The 20005-nt window shown below is 38.8% G+C and overlaps 1 protein-coding gene across 2 annotated transcripts in view; it reads left to right on the top strand.

Annotated features, from left to right (window-relative positions):
* The window catches only part of CTNNA3 (catenin alpha 3), a 1766595-nt gene extending 1747204 nt beyond the window's left edge, over positions 1-19391 (top strand). For both annotated transcript variants that reach the window (XM_040485152.1, XM_040485151.1), the window contains exon 18: positions 11354-19391. In XM_040485152.1, coding sequence (XP_040341086.1) covers positions 11354-11641 — 288 coding nt within the window. In that variant the 3' untranslated portion in view covers positions 11642-19391. The remainder of the gene's footprint in view (positions 1-11353) is intronic.
* The last annotated feature ends 614 nt before the right edge of the window (positions 19392-20005 follow it).

The following is a 20005-nucleotide window of genomic DNA, read 5'->3' as shown; positions in this document are numbered from 1 at the left end:
TTAGAGGAGAAAGCAGGAAAAGACCTCTCTGACCTCAGCCGTAGCAATCTCTTACTCGACACATCCCCAAAGGCGAGGGAACTAAAAGAAAAAGTGAATTACTGGGACCTTATGAAGATAAAAAGCTTCTGCACAGCAAAGGAAACAACCAACAAAACTAAAAGGCAACCAACGGAATGGGAAAAGATATTTGCAAATGACATATCGGACAAAGGGCTAGTCTCCAAAATCTATAAAGAGCTCACCAAACTCCACACCCGAAAAGCAAATAACCCAGTGAAGAAATGGGCAGAAAACATGAATAGACACTTCTCTAAAGAAGACAGCCGGATGGCCAACAGGCACATGAAAAGATGTTCAGCGTCGCTCCTTATCAGGGAAATACAAATCAAAACCACATCAGGTATCACCTCACGCCAGTCAGAGTGGCCAAAATGAACAAATCAGGAGACTCTAGATGCTGGAGAGGATGTGGAGAAACGGGAACCCTCTTGCACTGTTGGTGGGAATGCAAATTGGTGCAGCCGCTCTGGAAAGCAGTGTGGAGATTCCTCAGAAAATTAAAAATAGACCTACCCTATGACCCAGCAATAGCACTGCTAGGAATTTATCCAAGGGACACAGGGGTACTGATGCATAGGGGCACTTGTACCCCAATGTTCATAGCAGCACTCTCAACAATAGCCAAATTATGGAAAGAGCCTAAATGTCCATCAACTGATGAATGGATAAAGAAATTGTGGTTTATATACACTATGGAATACTATGTGGCAATGAGAAAAAATGAAATATGGCCTTTTGTAGCAACGTGGATGGAACTGGAGAGTGTGATGCTAAGTGAAATAAGCCATACAGAGAAAGACAGATACCATATGGTTTCACTCTTATGTCGATCCTGAGAAACATAACAGGAACCCATGGGGGAGGGGAAGGAAAAAAAAAAGGGGTTAGAGTGGGAGAAAGCCAAAGCATAAGAGACTGTTGAGAACTGAGAACAAACTAAGGGTTGATGGGGGGTGGGAGGGAGGGGAGGGTGGGTGATGGGTATTGAGGAGGGCACCTTTTGGGATGAGCACTGGGTGTTGTATGGAAACCAATTTGACAATAAATTTCATATATAAATAAAAAAAAAACAACTTCAAACCCTGGTAGGCTGCAGGGGTGTGGTCACCTTTATGGCTTATATTACCTTGTCCTGGGTATCCTTTATAACCTTTTGAAGGGCCCTGTCCTGCATCCCTTCCCCGTCCAAGATCCCCTATTAAGGAAGGTAAGTGTAGCAAGCTTCCCTTTCTGGAGGCTTTGTAGTGACGTGGGTTCCTGTCATTTTGGGTTATCTCTACAGTCCAATACTTAGTCCTTGGGGCACCGGGTGACTAACAGAGAGTGGGTGTTTTTCCCTTGTAGCACTCTTTGTGGAAGGAGGTGAAGGCACTGAACACCCTTGACCCCTTTATTGTCATATAACAGTCCTGGGGGCAAAGTGGATAAGTGGCAGTTGTGAAGGTGAGAGAGGTTATCACAATATACAGGCAATACTTAATAATCCTCCCATCCAGAGGAGGTATGTGAGACGCAGCATGCATCTTTTGTCCCATGTCCAGCTTGTTGGTGCAATCTCTATCAGCCAAACAGTAAGAAGTAAGATCAGGGCTATGACACCAGTGAGGGGCAAGGGCTGGCAGAGTTGCATCCAAACCCCTGGGCTCGGTCCACGTGTTGATTTCTCAAGCTTCTGCCATAAGCGGGTTGACTGGATCTGGATCACTTCGCCAGGTTGAGGGTTCCTCTGATTTGGCCTTCTTAGCTCTGGAGTGATGGACCCATGGGGTGATACCTGAAACTGAATCCGCTATTTAGTTGTACGTCTGTAAAGTCCATCTCCAAGTCTTCGAAAGGGGTGGGTTTCTGATAACTGTCAGATCAGGTTTAGGGAAGATATGGTTTGCATATTTAGAGATCCATCCTGTTTTCCAGTTGTTTAAATAATCATATGCCCATGGGGTCTTATTATTATCCCTATAGTGTAACAAGCACAGAAGATTGCCTATATATGAAATACTGTGACAATTTTCTGAAGTTTATCTCAAGTTGTCTAAGCAAACAACATTTAAAGACAATCATAACTAGAATTTAACATCCATAACGGTGCATTGTTGAAACATAGTTGTTCTCTCTAACCACCCCCCCCCACCCCTTTCCAGAGATAGCCAAATTGAAACCAATGCATTTGTAGAACAAATCCAGTCTTAAAAAATCTGGCCTAATTATTTACATAAGCTTAGCAAGGATAGCGATTGATCATGAGGATCTTTTAAAGTTTGCTTTGTTGGAACCTTTTATAGGGAATCTCCAGGTTGAACTTTTGGTAGCCTCTCCAGGCCAGAAGCCAAGCCAAATACTTGCCATCAGACAGGCCTGCAATACCTGTAGAATTGAGCAAATTCCTCTTCATGAGGCCCCCGAGATATCCTGAGGTTCCTGCACCTGCCAGGAAGTGACCTTCTTTACTTACCTGGTGAGGCTGCTGGGAATTCTGTAAGCAAAGCACCAGGCCAACATTTCCAAGGGGCTTTATGACTCCATGTTTTATAAAGCCAACCCTAATTCCTTAAAGCTGTCTGGTCATATCTGAGTTTATGAATGTCATCCTCAAATATGACATTCCAGTCAAAGCCTTGGTAAAATAACCAGTATTTCCAAATGGTGACCTGTTATAAGATGAACAGATTCTTACTGAACTTATGCAAACAATTGTAATTGCCATGAAAGAAAGAATACTCATTGAGAGTTTTGAATTTCAGGGGAATTATGTAGAGAGAAAAGATAAATACTTCAGTTTACAAATGCATACTTTATGACATTTTTGTATATCATAGATATCTTAAAAGAAAGTTTCCTTAATCTGGAAGAGGAAACATTAGGGAACCGGCAATATTTTCAACAAGAATCACAAAACTATAATCTTCTTCAGTTCATTTAATCCCATGTTGCTAATTCTTTTTCAGTTTGAATGCAGCTTTTTAGTTCTGGAATTTTTTTAACCATTTTAGTATTAACCTTAAGGATGTCGAATACCTGTATTTATCTCCAAAGTCCTTTTTATAAATCTCTGTGAAGAAGAAACACATTTTGTGAGAGAATAAGAACAGTTATAAATGGCAAAACCTCAGAAACAGACATCGTTGAAGATCTGATGAGAGTTCATTATGATGCAATTGACAAAGAAATTTGGTTATTTCTGTGACACATAACATCTCAAGTAATCAGAATATTAAGTGATGACCTTATATCAAAACGTTAAAATTTTAGGAATTGCATATATTCGGACATTTACAGCATTTACCTGTGCAATACAATCTAAAGTTTACCATTGTATGACAGAGCTTTTCCAAGTAACTTAACATCCCAAATAAAAGGACCTAATTGGTCAAGAAGACTTCATTTACCATTTAAATCCTGAGAAGTTTGTTAAAACCCCAGAAGTCGTAAATGCATCCTAAGTAGGAGTACAGATCATTACAAATCTTACAATTTTATATATTCAACCAAAGTGGCAAGAAAAGATCCCAAAGATGAATGTATAGGATTATACAGTTGTTATCCAAACCTAGCTCCTTTAACATTCAGAAGTTTTGACTAAGTAATCAAAGACCTGATAGAGATGAGACCTAAAACTTTGATTTTCCCAGAGGGTAAACCTTTGTTTGCATTGTCTTATCAAAAGCAGATCAACAGTTCAAGGAAACTTTGTCATTTGAGCACAGAGAAAAGCAGTATTTCAACCTTATACCAGTGTACTTTTAAAATTCCATTCATCTCAACCTTCTATAGCTTTCTTTTGCTTCTAAATTTTGTCCCAAAGCCATTTCTTTCCAAATAACCAGTCTCATTTAGGACAAAATTACTTTCTTCTACCCTCAACAAAACTGTATTTCCATTCCTTATAACTTTCTTAAATATCTCCTATTTTCCTACATACAGAGTTGCTTTCTTTATTTTCATCAGTCTTAAGTACATTTAGCAGAATTTTAACTCTTAGGACACCTTAGTCTCCAAGTGAGGACTTAGTAACCAACTGAGAGGTGTTTACATCAGAATTTTCTTAGATGGTAAATTCATGAACCAATTAAGTACAAAGCATGTTTTCCAATAGGTCCAAATAGCCTTAATTTCTCAGCAACAAGAAGTTAAAAACACAAACCTCTGTTCAATAATCAAAGTTTTAGCATTCCATCCTATTTGGAAAGTTTTAGGTTACCAAGGACCTTGAAAGTTATCTTAATAATTACCCATGAAAACTTTGAGACACACAAAATTAACTATTATTAACCAATTGCAACAGAGATAACATGAGCTTATTTGACCTTTGTTGATAACTTTAAAGACAGGTCCAATAAACTTAAATTAGTTTAAACATCGAATATGTTTCACCTGCATCCACCTAAAAGTCAATCAGTTTTTCCCCATTGTCAGTTTTTCATTTGGGGCACCAGTGGATATCTGAAATGGGTGGTCCAAGGGGGGATATACTTTGCTCCTTGACCTCGAGGGTGGGAGGAGGAACCAATGGTGCCTGAGGCACCGAGGATGGTATAGGACCACACCCAAGTTGGTGCAGAAACATGAGGGGGAGGGGAAGGCAAAGCAGCAACTGCTTGGGCATATGCCTTAAAGTCCCTGCCCGAGGTAGACTAACCACAGTTGGCTCCAATTATAGCTATTAACCTTGGAAATGAGGGAGAATCCCTCACATCTATTAAGCAGAGGAACAGGGAGAGAGAGTCAGTGTCCCCTTTTAGTCTGGTTCTATCTCGGCTAGACCAATAAGGTCCCCTTCTCGAGGTTCCTCCTGATGTCCGCTGGGTTTTTGGGACTTTCCCTGGTTGGGACATTTATTCTTTTGAATGTACTTTCCCCTTGCAGTAGGTTCATTGACCCCTTGCTAAGGGGGTTCTGGGACTCCCCCCTTGCTGCTGGGCATATTTATGGCCTTCTCAGCTCCCTGTTCTGATCCCCCTGAGAGCCTCTTGATATTAGCAGATGTGGACTGGCATCTTGGCCGAGGGCCCAATCTGGCCACTGGGCCTTGTGCGGGAGGGTTCTCTGGCCTGGGATGGGAGGAGAAATGGGCGGCTGCCCTGGCAGCACCCTGACTATGGCAGCCAGTGGCGGCAGCAGCAGCGGTGGCAGCAGCAAGTCTGCGGGGGGTGGGGGGGGTGGGGGGGTGGGCGGAGTTTCAAGCTCAGGGGAGTGGGGAGGAAGCCTAAAGAGTCATGAAGAGGGGAACATGGGGGGGGGGCGGTGGGTTGCTTCTTTGGCTTCCTGGGTGAGTCTCCGGATAAAGCAGCTAAAACCCTTGCCTGGCTCTTGTGGCTCTGTCCCAATCCCACTTTGCTCCCATGAGGTGGAGTCACAAAGACAGGGACAGGGGCGCCCCCTCCAATGAGGAGACCAGCCAGATGCCCGCCTGGCCATGTCCTGAAGGAACCCAGGCGACGCTCAGCCCCACAGTTCCCAGCCCTGTGACCCAAGATCAGAAACCATTCTGATATCGCCACAGACCTAGTGCCATCCCTCATGGAATCGCAGAAGGGCCCACTCAGACTCCGTGGGAACCCCAAGGGCGCCTGCCTGTGGAGCCAGAGTATCGAACTCAGCAGGCAAGCTAGACAGAGTTGCACATTCACATTCACATACACACCAGAGGTTATATATTCCCTACCACAGAATCCCTACCTGTGAGACTTCTGAAGTCTCAGGGAGTGATCAGGTCCCCCTTCCACTCTTGCAAGTGGGCCTGACTAGATTGGGCCCCAGCCTTACTGGGGTCCAGGTCCTCACCTGCCAAGTCTCCTGGAGTCTGGTGGGAACGGCGGAGTGGGGGCTGGCCTGAGGCAACCGAGGGGGAGACTACCGAAATTCAGGCAGGGCATGCACTCTCCCTTGTGATCCCTCATTCCGTCACTGCCTCGCTGTTTTCCCAAACCAGTGGCAACAATGGGCCAATGCAGTTGGGTTTTCCAGTCAGGGAACCAAATTTGTTGTGGAACCAGGCTGGAACGCTGGCAGAAAAACCAAGCGGCACTCAGAGACCTTGATGGATTGGAGATTTATTTAACACCGGCTGGCTCAGAGGAGACCATGTCTCCAAAGATCTGAGCCCTGACTGTGAGCAGGAAGGGTAATTTATATTTATCAGCCTCCATATTTGTGTTTGGGGGTGAGGGGTGATTTTCACGCGCACAGCAAACAAAGGAAGAAGAACCTGGAGGAGGGGTCTCTAAGCTAGAGACCAGAGTTTGTTTTAGTCCAATCAGCCATCTTTGGTGTACTTTATCTACTTCTCCAACATAACCTTCCACAAAGCAGTTATTAGGTAGTTAATTTTTTAATTTTAGACATTATATTAATGTTAGTGCAATCTTTTCAACTATTCATTATCTGAAAATAAACTCACATTGGAAGTGATATAGTACTGAAAGTCAGGGTGTATAGTGGGTAAGACCACCAGGTACTCGAACTAGACTGCCTTTGCTCAGATTCCAACCTTACCATTTAATGGCTGTATTGCCTTGAGCAACCTACCAAGTCTTCCAGTTCCTTTGTTTCTTCATCCATACAATGGAGATAATAGGAGTACTTACCTCCTACTGTTGCTGTGAGTTAATTTATGTCAGTTACTTAGAACCTGGCCAACATCTAGGAAGCATAATTGGAGCCAAACTCCACACATTTGCTTTCAAGTATTGTTTTGTGCAGGTGCGATATCCACCAGGGGTCTTTATGTTTAGGTAAACATTGGGACTCACAACAATTTCATAGTTTGCACTCGGCACCAGTTTACCCAGAAGGTTATAGGAAAGGAAATACATATTTTCAGGCAACATCAGGTTTCTCTCCTCACAGGAGTCCCAGTGGCAATAGTTTGCAAGGCAGTTCTCGCAGGGGTTGGGAAACTATGCCTTCCTCAGATGACAGCCCGGGTGCAAGAGCATGAGATCCACATCAGTGGGGGTGAGGTTCACTTCCTGAGCATCCTCATGTAGAACATGTATCTGATAGAGGTCTTGTATCCAGAATGTGAAGAGTTAGAATAGTATAGTAGAAGACATTCTGGTGTTCTGACATAATGTAGACAAGAAACTTAGAAAAGTAAAAGAAGGAATAACTACCATGTCTTTTCATTTTTCTTGGCTATCAGTATTATAATAGGATTTTGACAATGGTTTGCCAACAGGCATTCCACCTTGACATAGTTTTGGAGGACTTACATCATGGGTATTTAACATTGGCTTTTGTTTAAAAAAAAAAAATTCCAGATGTTCTGTGTATAGTAGTCACATGGATGAAAAGTTGACATTTTGTGAGTTAAAAGAAAACATCTTTATTGTTGTTGAACTACTCTTTTTCCATAGCAAAGAGTTATAGGCATATCTGAGTAGGACCAAACCTTTTGTCTGAAAACAGTTTCAGAACTGGACGAATATGCACTGTAGCCTAACTGAAATCACAGACTTACATACCGCAAAGCACAGCAGAAAAACTAAACTAGTTACACTAAGGTTCCTATAAAATGATAAGATTGAGTAGGATCCTAGATGGTCATAATCTGGATTGTTTGCAAAATGCATCTTGCAGTTAGGGTAAGAAGTAATTTACCAAACATAATCTCTTTATATTTATTTAGATCTTCAGAAAAAATGAGGCAGAACTTACTAATTTATGTTTGGACATATTGAGAAACTTATTGTAACATTAGTAGACCATGAAGTTCAGTTATTTAAAACCACACCAGTGTTGTAAGAATAAGCACAAATCAGCAGCCCAGGAAAGGTGGCTATCTTTCTATTTACTGTGGTAAGAGAGCAGACTTCCAATTTATCAGAGCTCTTTCATTTCAGTCAGAATCCTCTTTGGAGAGTTATTTAAAACCTTGCCCTCTGTTATGAAAAGGGGGGGATAGAAGACTGCAAATGTTTACATATAACTTTAGGAGGTTTAAGGCCTTAAAAGCCATTTTTGTTCTCAGTTGATTCCTTGATCGAGAACACTTCAAGATCAGAGAAGAATGTTACCAGATATTAGCTCCTTCTTTGGTAAACAAGTTGCATCTGCCTAGAAGAATGTTCAGTTAATCGAAGTGATTTGTCATGGAGAGAATTTTGGAACTTGAGTTTTATAGTCTGATTGGTCTGCTCTACCAGGATTTTAGAGTATATTAACATTCTTGTTTTGTACAGGTGCATTTGTGAAATTCAGAAAACTTTATTCCATAAGTTGAACACAGAGACCCCAAAGTGAGGCATTGCCTGACTCAAATTTGCCTGTGTTTTCACAAAGAAGGTTCTATTGAGTACTTCCCTGGAAGGATTTTTCATCAAAGTGGATCTGGATAAAAAGATATAAAAATGTTTTTCAGACAGGAAATTGTGCAGTTACTCTCTATGAGTAGGCCTGAGCCACTGCTTGGCCTCAAACAAAATTTCCTACCATTTGTTAGGCTTGTCTGTGCCTCTTGCTTGTGTAGCCAGTGATTTGGCTAATAGCAGAATGATGCATAGCACGCATAGCTTTCTGGGACTTCAAAATCCTTATAAAATGCCTTACAAGCTTTCATCATAAAATAACAGTATTCTTGTAGCAATTGTACTAATCTGTCTGCAAAACTAGTCTTCATGCTCTCCTAGGGGGATAATTTGTCCTACAGTTTTTCTGAGTCACCCAGAGGAGAAGTTTTACAACAGCCATGTAGGATTTGAAAATAAAAGGCTTTGTCAGAGGCCAGCATTGGAGATCACAATGGCACAGACAGCACTTTGCTCATTCAATGAGGAAAGAAGACAAGCCCATTTCTCCATTTTAAGGCATGGGTTGAACTTAAACATCCTCTCTAGGCTACTGGTTAATATATATCACTTGTATGGAAAATCAAAAGGAAATGAAATAAATACAATCTATACATGACAAGATTACAAAGTCAAAAGGAGAAGAGGGTAGAAAAGCCAAAGCCACTGGTGAAATCCTAAATGATAGCAGGTCTCTAGAACCTTCTGCCATGGAAGACTTTAGGGTAGTGCAGAGCCCTTGGAGTAAACCAAATATTAATGTTTGAGAGAGAATACTACCGACTATCCTCAATACTAGTCATGTGAATTCATCATTTAGAAAAAAACTTTCTTCTTCCTATGGTGAGATTGGAAATTATTTTCAGGATCTAACTGGCTCCCCAAAGTTTTTAATAAAAATTGCTAATTATTGAAGGACAGATTTTAGCCTACAATCCATTCATAGAGGAACACTAGTAATGAAGGGTGTTATTCTATTCAAAATCTAGTGGCTTTTATTTTTTTAAGTTGTGTGCAGATTCAGAAGCTCTAAGTGTCCTCTGAAATAGATGTGAGTGCTTCATGAGATCCTGTTTAATGTTTGCAAAGCATTTGTCATTCCTGCCACATGTACAGATTTTACATTTCTGGCTTCAATAAGTGAAATGACTTAAAGATGTGTAGTTGCCAAGTACTACTGCCTTTCAAATTACATAGTTTTTGGTGTTACCTTTTCAAGGATCTCAGGCTTGGCATACAATGGAGCTAATTAAATTTTCTTCCTAGAAAACAGCCAGCTAGACCACTGCCCCAGGCACATAACCTCAGCTTACTACTTTCCTTCACTCATTTATTCTGTGTGTGAGATGAGACTCCTCAAGCTGCAAAGGTAGAATACTCAAGCCATGCAACTGCTGATGGATTTTAGCAACCACAGAGCTGGTGTTTGAGTCTCAGCCCTGACAGCACACATCACAGAGAGGTGACAGTGGAGGCACATCTTCTTGGATGAGTTGGCTGTGGATGACAATCTGCCAAACTGAAATAATGGAAGAGGCATTAGTTGTATAAAAATGAACCAACTTGGCTTAGCTCTAAGGTGTTTTGCAGGATTCTAGGACTATCACTCCATTTACCCCTGAGATTATGTTTGTGAACATAAAATTAAAAAAAAAAAACAATTAAAAACAAAATCATGTGGGGAAAAATTTGTTTTAGTAATTTCATTAATGCATCTTTTCAATTAAACAATTTTCTCAATCTTCATAAGAAACAAAGGAAATGGGGCACCTGGGTGGCTCAGTTAGTTAAATGCCTGACTCTTGATTTTGACTCAGGTCATGATCACACAATTTGTGAGTTCAAGCCCCGTGTTGGGCTCTATGCTGGTGGTGAGGAGCATGCTTGGGATTCTCTCTCTCCATCCCTCTCTGGTCCTCCCCTGCTCTCTCTCTCTCTCTCTCTCTCAAAGTAAACAAACAAATAGAAAGAAACAAGGAAATGTATTCAACAGCAATCAGCTATCTGGAAATGACTATATTAGGTTCTTGGCACATATTATTTAACTTTAATAAGCATTTTTTCTTCTATAAATATCTGAGAAAACTAGGATGGAAATGGTTAAATGATTTGCCCAAGTTCTAAGGCAGACCTGGAATTTAAACCCAACTTTATTTGAATGAAAAGCCTTGGCTTTATCTACTTTAACACACTGCATGATAGGTTTACAGGTTCTATGTTTAAAAAAGAGACATTTTGGGGCGGCTGGGTGGCGCAGTCGGTTAAGCGTCCGACGTCAGCCAGGTCACGATCTCGCGGTCCGTGGGTTCGAGCCCCACGTCAGGCTCTGGGCTGATGGCTCAGAGCCTGGAGCCTGTTTCCGATTCTGTGTCTCCCTCTCTCTCTGCCCCTCCCCCGTTCATGCTCTGTCTCTCTCTGTCCCACAAATAAATAAAAACGTTGAAAAAAAAATTAAAAAAAAAAAGAGACATTTTTAAGTAGAATTATTTGGGAAATATTCATGAAAGTGAATGGTAGACATGCACATGTACACCTGTATATGTGTATGATATTTATCTTAAACTGTAAATTCCCTAGAAGGAAGAATTTTCAGTTGTTGTTCTCATAAAGTTACGTATCCGTAATATAGCTTTTATTGTGGATAGTCATCTTCTATAGAAAGGGCTCAGAATTACCCCTGGAAATAAGGAGATCCATTACAAAGAAAGCAGCGGCCATTTGGATCTTACAATATTATATAGAAGTCACTGACACCAAGAGATGGAAATTAATCTCTTTCAAATATCATTTTAGGAGATAGAATATGAATATATTTATGCATCAGATAAATACATAAATGATAAATAAGTATATAGATTAATGTAGATAATTTACATAGATACACAAAATAGGGATTTATTTATTTCTGGGGTAAAAACAAAATAGAGTATCCCTGTCTATAACATTAAATCTCTTTAAATTCCTGATTGCGCTCTTGAATAATAGCTCTTTTCTTCCCCCTGCAGTTGGACAGCGTCACCTCCCTGATCCAAGCGGCCAAAAATTTAATGAATGCTGTAGTGCAAACAGTGAAAATGTCTTACATTGCCTCAACCAAGATCATCCGAATTCAGAGTCCTACTGGGCCTCGGCACCCAGTTGTGATGTGGAGAATGAAGGCTCCTGCAAAAAAGCCCTTGATTAAAAGAGAGAAGCCAGAGGAAACTTGTGCAGCTGTCAGACGAGGCTCAGCAAAGAAAAAAATCCACCCAGTGCAAGTCATGAGTGAATTTAGAGGAAGACATGTCTACTGAAACCACTCTTCTACTCTGGTGTCCATATTACAAAGTCCTGGCTAAACACACTGCTTTACTTTTACACTTGATTAGTTCTGTAAGTTCACTAACTTTTAGAATTTAATCCACAGATAGTGTAAAACATTGGAAGCAACATATATTTGGGATCATGTCATTGTCATCTCTGTATGGCCAGCACCTAATAAGTAATCAATATATGCTTGTTGAATGAATGAACCCTTTAGGTGTCATTTAACCTTTCCTACCGTAGACAGTATCTTACACTTATTACCGAGTGAACATAGGAGACTCTAGGGAGTCCTGTTCATCTGTAACAACTTAAGTACACTCACCTTATCATTTTGAATTAAAGCTTTGACAGGAGCTCTTGACTTGGTTTTCAATGAAAGCAAAAGACTTCATAAAATGCTTTCCCATTTGATCTCCATATTTTCTTGATCTGACCCAATCTGACAGACACCTGTGAATCTCTGTGATTCACCTGTATCTAATGTCAGTTGATTAGGGTAACCTCAAAAACTAACCAAGTTCAGCAGTCAAGTTCAGCCTTGATTATTAATGAAGTATTTTTTTAACATTATAAAGATTACAGTGAATTTTGATGCCACAAGTGTACCTTGTAAGCTTCCATGGTGTTCAGAAGTTCTGCACATTGAGTATTAGACTTAAATGGGTCCTCCACAACAGTATATGGCAGAAGAGTTATCACTCGTTGGGGAAGTGAGACACCTATCTATCTATATTCCTGAGTGAGTCATGATAACAGAAGTAGAAGGAGTTCTGCCTGACTCTAAAAATCCATTTGTATTAGCTTGCAATTGTAATTAAAAGGAAAAGGCCACTTTGAAAAACATTTTGGCATCGAGTAAAATATAACTGCATCAAGTATATCATTGAGCTATAAAGTAGAGTTAATGGCAAAGAAGCTGGAGTGATTTTGATAACGTGATTTAAAATAAAAGTCGTTGAGGTCATTTTATGACTTCAATCGCTGTACTTATCCTTAGTTAAGTTCATGAAGGACTTCATAATAGAGTCCAATGCATTGCCCCCTCCCTCTTTCCTCCCCTCCCTCTTTGCAGAAGTTAAGTTTCACTTTTCTCACACATAGAATTCTCCTTCACAACATTATAAACTTGTATTCCCTATTCTATTTTATCAAAATTATACTATAATTTTAACTTCACTTTGTACGTACTGCCATCAATGAGTTGTTTCAACAATTATATTATCTTAATTTGATGAAGTAAAATTCAAACATGCAACGTCAGTTGATGCCAGAAGGACCAGTCTGGGTAAAAGAATGTGTGAAACGTAAGAATGCACAAAGCCGAGAGTGTCATGTGTGTGGCACCTTTGGCAAAATGGTATGGGAAAAGGATTTATTTCATAGATAATTATCAATTATATGGAAAGTGTTCACTTTTTATTGTAATGAATTATTTTATTCTTCCAAAATGCTGAGTTGCCTTGGCTCAGCATATAAACGTGCTAGGAGGTGAAAGCCATAGGTCCTTCCTGCCTTGCCCTCTGCACTGGCCCACAATAATTATTCCAGACAGAGTCCACTCCATAAAAGAGAAAGCAGTGCAAAAAGGAATTAGGGAATCCAGAGAATTCTATTTTCCAGGACCATCCAGATAAGAAGGCAAAAAAGGGAGTTCCTTTCTTTGAAATGCTACCATTGCTTTCTGTTCTAAGGTTAGATATTACACGAGTGACATCTATGACCGTTGTTATCTTAGATAAAAGGGTGAGTTTATAATTTAGTTGAGGAAATAGATTTTTTTAAACACCAAACAACTAGCTCAAAATCACAAGTCTCACTTAGAAAATCTAATGTCTGTTTGATCCTATGTCAGCTTTCCGCAGTTGAAGTTGAGAATGCAGTATTGATGCCAAAAGAACAGAAATCACTGGAAATCATACAATTACCAAATAACCTCTACATCTTGAAGAAAATGACATTTTATCCCACATGAGGTGTGAACTGGCCTCTCCTTCAAAGTAGGTTGATTTCCAGCTTAGCTCAAAGCGAATTGCAATTATACAAAACTTAATTTAAAAAAATAACTTGGAGAATGCCCCAGGAGTAAAGTCCACTGTAGCAATCAAAGGTGCAATAAGAAAGAGATGCATAGAGGTGAGAAAGACATCTGTCCAGCTGAGTGAATTCCTGTAGTAGGCAACATTTTGAGACTTAGTTGGACTCAAAACCACTAATAAGTGCTTATACACAAGAACGACTAGCAGCAAATGCATTAACAAAACTTTGTACTATAAAGCATAGTTAAATGAAACTTATCAGGAAATAAGAATGTACATATGTGTTTATATGTAAGCTCTTCTGCAGGGAAATGGTAGAAGTTTCTTAATGAGAGTGTTGGGTTGGTGGCCCATCCATGCACCTTTTAAAATCGCATCACAGATTTTGGTGCTTCTTCCAATGATACATTTGCTTTAACCTGCTAATCAAAACTCAAACTCACCTTTTTCTTTTAGTGAAATTAACTTATGCTAATTTATGTAGGAAAAAAAATCCTTGAGAGGGAGGAGGGGGTTTATACCACCTACAAGGATAGTTCCATTTTACTTAGTTGCCAGCATCATAGTCAAACATCAGACTAGAATCATAATGATAACTTAAAAAATACCCATGAAATCATAATACACCAAAGATTCTTTTAATTAGAAACACGGGAAGGTTTTTATCAAGCAGGAAGAATGACAAATATAAATGTCTCCATTTTATTTATCACAAGTGGAAATAATTAGATTAAAATATGTGTTCCTAATGGAGTTTCTGGGTACAACTCAATGAAGGAGTCAGGAGAAGAATTCAAACCCTGAATTGCTAAGGTAATTTGTTAACGATCTACTTTCTGTTTGTCTTAGAACATGAGTGAAAACAATGAATATTAAAAAATACAATATGCTTAATTATGCCTTCTGGCCTTCACATACCTCTTAACTTATCAATATCAATATAACATATGTTCCCCATAAAATGCCTTCTGTGTAAGGGCTAAGGACTCCATAGCTACATAGAAAGGCTTTTTGAGTCTGGCATTCAGTTACCAGCTTCAAAGGAGAACAGTTTCCAAGTCATAATACAGGAAGATAAAATCACGGACATGTAGATAAGTGCCCAATTTGAGCCTCAAACGCAATAATTAGTGCTCCTCACATTCAGTAATGAGTGGTTGAAAAGACATTACAAGAAGTATTTTTAGTGACTTTCTACACCTTGACTTTCAGTGTGGTCTTTTCACCATCCATCCCTGGGCTAGGGATCCTCCCATTAACTGCTGATGGTTCTCTCCCCACACTGATACAGTCAGGGATGTTCATCCCAGCCAATTATGCCCAGTTAACGTCCATTCCTCTTGGTCCATGCCCCCAAAATATCCCACTCTCATTTCTCATCTCTTTAGGTGTCTATCCCACATATAAATTGGTCAATATATTCTATAGCTTTAAAATTATAAATTTTAATTCCCAGCAGCTTCCTTCCTTTCTTCCTTATTTTTTCTTTTCTTTATCTTGTTTCTATTCCAGAAAACATTCTTACCCTTTTTGGTATCAAATGCACACTTCCTGATAGGGATAGAGGTTCCCATGGATACAGATTTCTGTATAGAGATAGAATGAATGGAATGAAGGAATGAGATCTGAGATTTTCCTGATGATATTTACCATTCTCCAGTGAATTCTTTGCAGCATTGCTATCCTGTTTCAGTATCATTGTAAGTAATGCTCTAGGTCAGCAAAATACGCACCAGAATACCAAGTTGAATGAAATCTGTACTTTGTTTTGTCAGCCTGTCTTTTGTCAAGACAGCCTGCCTATTGCATATTCACCATTTTTCTGTTGGGCTAGTCAGAAATATTTCCCTTTGACTTGATCAGAAAGTTTAGGGTCATCTAATTAAAATATTGTGAATGCATATTATTTCAAAAATCCTTTTAAGTACACTGGGAAAATTTCTGCAACCTGAGAAATCTATATTTATATTTCATTTTCATTTAAATATCACATATCAGGAAAGAACACTTACAGGAAAAAAAAACGCTGTAGCATTTTTTGTCATAATTCTCTTTCCATATTGTTATGATATCTTTAATATCAGTATTTTGCACGTTACTATAACAAAAGCCAGGCTTAATGACAGAAACATCTACATATAAAGTTTTAATTTTGATGTCTTGGGTCTATTAGGAAAGAAAATATAGATGTTACTAAAACTAAAGATGTCCTAATCAAAGCTATAACACTATCCTAAATATCTACAAGAGAGAAAAGAAGACATTTAAAATTTTATATACACTTGTTGCCATTTTTAGCCAATTCACATGAACAAAACAATTTTCTATTAGAACAAAAGAAACAGTAGTTTACAACAGTCATCACTTTACATGTGAACTTTCCCCCCTACCAGGATAGATAGGATCTATTCCTGAACACTTCAAAAGAAGATAATTAATACTATTTGAGAGAACCATTTCCAAATGGAACCCAACCTTGCCAGAATCCTGTTTATGGGCAATAGGTAGTTTGTAGGGCTGACCTTTATGTAGAGCCTAGGACAAGATATTTCATGGCTGCATGCTGGCTTATGGCATCCAAAAGTCCCCATTGGCTTTATGGGAACAAATCACAAAGACTACCTTTCAACATGAGTTTGACAAGAAAAGGCAATATATGCAGAGCAGTTCTAAAGGGATGTGGGTAAGAAAGTGACAGAGATGGCAGAGGAGGAATGAGAAAAGTAGTTGCAGAAGCAGATAACTTATAGCCAAACAGAGGAAGAGGTTTTGGTTCTACACAGATTGGGGAGCTTCCTCCTGAGGAATATTTTAAAGATAGAATAAGTGTACTTATCTTTGGTGGTTTGGGTGAAGTCATGTTGGAGGAAGGAGGATGAGCTATATAAATTTTGAGGATGATTTAATGATATTGTTTGTAAGATGAGAAATGGAAATTCTAGCTGCTGATGGGTGAAATTCTTCCCAATATCAGAGCTCATCAGGATAATCACACGTTAATGTATTTAACAAATATTTGTTGAGTAACAATGATCTCTCCCAGGCACTTCTCCAGGTTCTTGGAATACATGAGGTAAAAAAAAAAAAAAAAAAAAAACACAAACAGTGGTCTTTACCCCATGTGCCCACTTAGTGCTAAATGCTATTACCTTATTTTACTCTCTCAATAGTCCTGTGGGATAAACATTGTTAGCTCCATTCCATAGATGAGGAAACTGAAGCTTAAGTAGGCTCAAAATCTAGCTCAAAAATTCATCGACTTTACAGTTTTGTTTGTTGCACCCTAGAGTCTGAACTTTAGCCATTATACCATCCAGACTTCCTGAAAAAAGAAATGAGATTTGCTCAGTTTAAAATGAAATACATATTTCAAATGCTGGCTCCTTCCTATGTAACAGCAAAAAGATAGAAACTTAAAAAAAATGATTAGCAAGCCATAACTAGACCATTTAAAACTGATAAAAGAAGTAATTAGGTGCATATTCTCACCTCTAATAATCTCAATTAGAATATCAGATATATGAGTAATGGATATTTCATCTATATATCTGGAACAGGATGAAAATGCTTGACAAATTACTTTTACTATTATAGAGGAGACATCTTCAGTGGAAATGCCTGTTCCAACCCATCTTCAGCATGGGTCGTTGCTGAAAACATTTGTTGGCACCACATCTTTCCTATTTCATTGCTAATGTGTGTCTGTGTGTTTAAAGTTATGGATCCCAGGGTACTGTTGGCCAAGGATTATTGGAATAAGATATAGTTTCTTTGTATTGCCAAGAGACCCAAACTAGAGCAAATGTATGTTTCCTTCTTTATGGAGGTCACAAATGTATGGGGTATATGCCTGTCTGCAGGTGTGTATAGTCCTTGAACTCTATCATCCTTCTTCCTACAGCTAACTAAAGGCTTGAGTCCTCTTTTTGCTCATGTTGCTGGATAGGCATCCCTATCACAGGCCTGGGGGAGTTTAATGATTTTCTGATCTTTCTTAAAATGGATTCACAGGTATTTCCTCAAACTGAGAATGTGTTTATTTGGGGTCTTCACTTTTGGGTACCTGGCAGTCATGATGATTTCTGTCCCCAATGTAGGAAAACGAAGCTCTTGAGAAGGAATTTCTCTTTGAAAAAAGCTCAGATTTCTAACAATCCTCTCCATAAATCTCTTCAAAAAGAGATTTATTTATTTTTTTTCTTGTAAAAGCTATTAGCGTTAGTCCTTGCGTTTTCCTTTCAAATGAGATATCATCTACTTCTAAAGTTTTCTTTCCTTTGCATTTTCAAGACGAATGCTTATTTTTAAATCTGTTTATTTGAACTTGGAGGTATGCAGCCCCCTTTGATAATTAAATCACGTATTACACAATCCCAAGCCAACCGCCGTCAGTCACATCATTTTGCCATCTTTGTGAATTAGGTTCAGATAAACTCTGGTATTCACCAAGAGTCGCAGACAGGTTTTCTTGGCCTAGACTTCTAACATTAAATTTAGACTGGAATGTTTATTAATAAAGCAAAGGGGCAAGTCGGAGATGGTGCATGCTCTCAGTTAAACAGGACTTCCCTTCTTCCTGACACTTTAAACATAAAATTGATTTCAAAAACACTATAGAGATAGTGTTCCATTTTTGCCAAAACTCACCCCATTATGGCTCTGTGTTTTTCTGGGTTGGTATACAATGTGTCCATGGGGATGTAAAGATGAGAATTTTAGCAACTTTCTTGCAGGGTTAAGCTGTCCTTCTTACTAGTTTTGAAATTTTTCTTTGTGTGGTACAATCCTTCCAAAGAAAAGGTCATTGGACCTAAGTGATAGCAGTCCCTGAAAACAGAGGTAGGCATATGTTACTCCCCATTTAGTACCTAATAGTTGGGACTTAAAAGTCTTAATTTTTTCTTGGGTAAGTTGGTGATTAAATATGAACTAAAACTTCATGAAAGAATTCCATTTTGATTATGTTTTAGTTCTATCATGACTTGGCAAAAGAAAAAAAAAAGAATCTGTTACTTTACCTTATGTACTTTTACAAGCAACAACTTTAACAGTTTAAACTTAGTGACATTTCTGAAGGTGGTATGTGTGGTATAATTCAGGATGAAGGGCAGATTTAGACAAAGATAGCCTGAAGTGAAATAAAAGTAAGCAAAAATAATAGTCATGTTTATTGCAGCAGTGTCTTGAGAGCTTATGTTTAGTGGCATTTGAGCTATTTCAAACCACCTTGCTTGTACAGCTTACCCTGCTGTTCAGAAGGCAGAGTGAGGTCAAGTGAACCACTCGCTATAATAATGGCCAATTCAAGGCAGTTTTATGGTTTGGATATAGATAAACTTTGGCAAAAGCACTTGTGGCTCTTTCAGACCCATATTTATCCTAAAAGTCAATTTTACCAATCACTAAAAATGAATTATTTGTCCAAGAATAGAAAAAGCTCTTCAATCATCTCATGACATTGACATAGAATTCCAAATACTCCATGTTTGAGATTCTGCATGCCTTTTGTGCTTAATTGAACCAATGAAAATTTTCTTTCATTTTGTCCTCAAAGAGTGAATTATTTCACAAGTGTAACCTGGGTTTGTTTGGAAGTTATGTAGTATTATTTGAAACAATGTTTTAATTTCAACTGATATCACTCTGTAGTTTATTCATAACTTGCTCAACTGATAATTAAACTATGTTAAAGCAACGAAAATTTGTTATGCATTTGGCATTCATCTTTGGTGGTATGTAGTTTAGATGGGGCAAAAAAAAATGAATAAATAAGAGGTTAATGAATTGCTGAATCATCTAACCATGTGCTTCTAGGTATGACCTTCATTCCTACTTGCCTTTAGTTATACATGTTACAGTTCAGGGAGAGTACCTTTGCAAACTACTGCATATACGAAAGTAACATGCATCCTATCTGGTAGCTTTAAGTTCTTGGTTTAAGTGGGCATTTTTTGCTCAATGTGGAAATTTGCCTTTTAACCCCAATAGGTTTATGTAGTTGAAGAATTGTTCTGTAGATTAGAATTTTATGAAAATGACCAATAATTTTTTTGAGAATGTCTGAACACACATTCATGGTCGGCATAGACCACCATTGGCTCCACCAATGTTTCTGTATCTGAATATTGGTGGGTTCTGTACATCCATTCTTTCGGCTTCCTCATCTCCACACTGGTAATAATCCACTTTCAGTGTGAATCCTTATAGGGATAGTCTTTGATACTTTTCCAGGACTTCCACATTGCTTTGTCTGTTCTGGGACATCATTTTCTTCCTTCATGGCCCTACTGCTTCAGAATGCTTATTGCTAAGCCT

Source organism: Herpailurus yagouaroundi, unplaced genomic scaffold, assembly GCF_014898765.1.
Source record: "Herpailurus yagouaroundi ecotype Mexico unplaced genomic scaffold, PumYag 163, whole genome shotgun sequence".
NCBI lineage: Eukaryota > Metazoa > Chordata > Mammalia > Carnivora > Felidae > Herpailurus > Herpailurus yagouaroundi.
The sequence above is the reverse complement of the archived record's forward strand: the minus strand, read 5'-3'. Positions and strand labels throughout refer to the sequence as shown.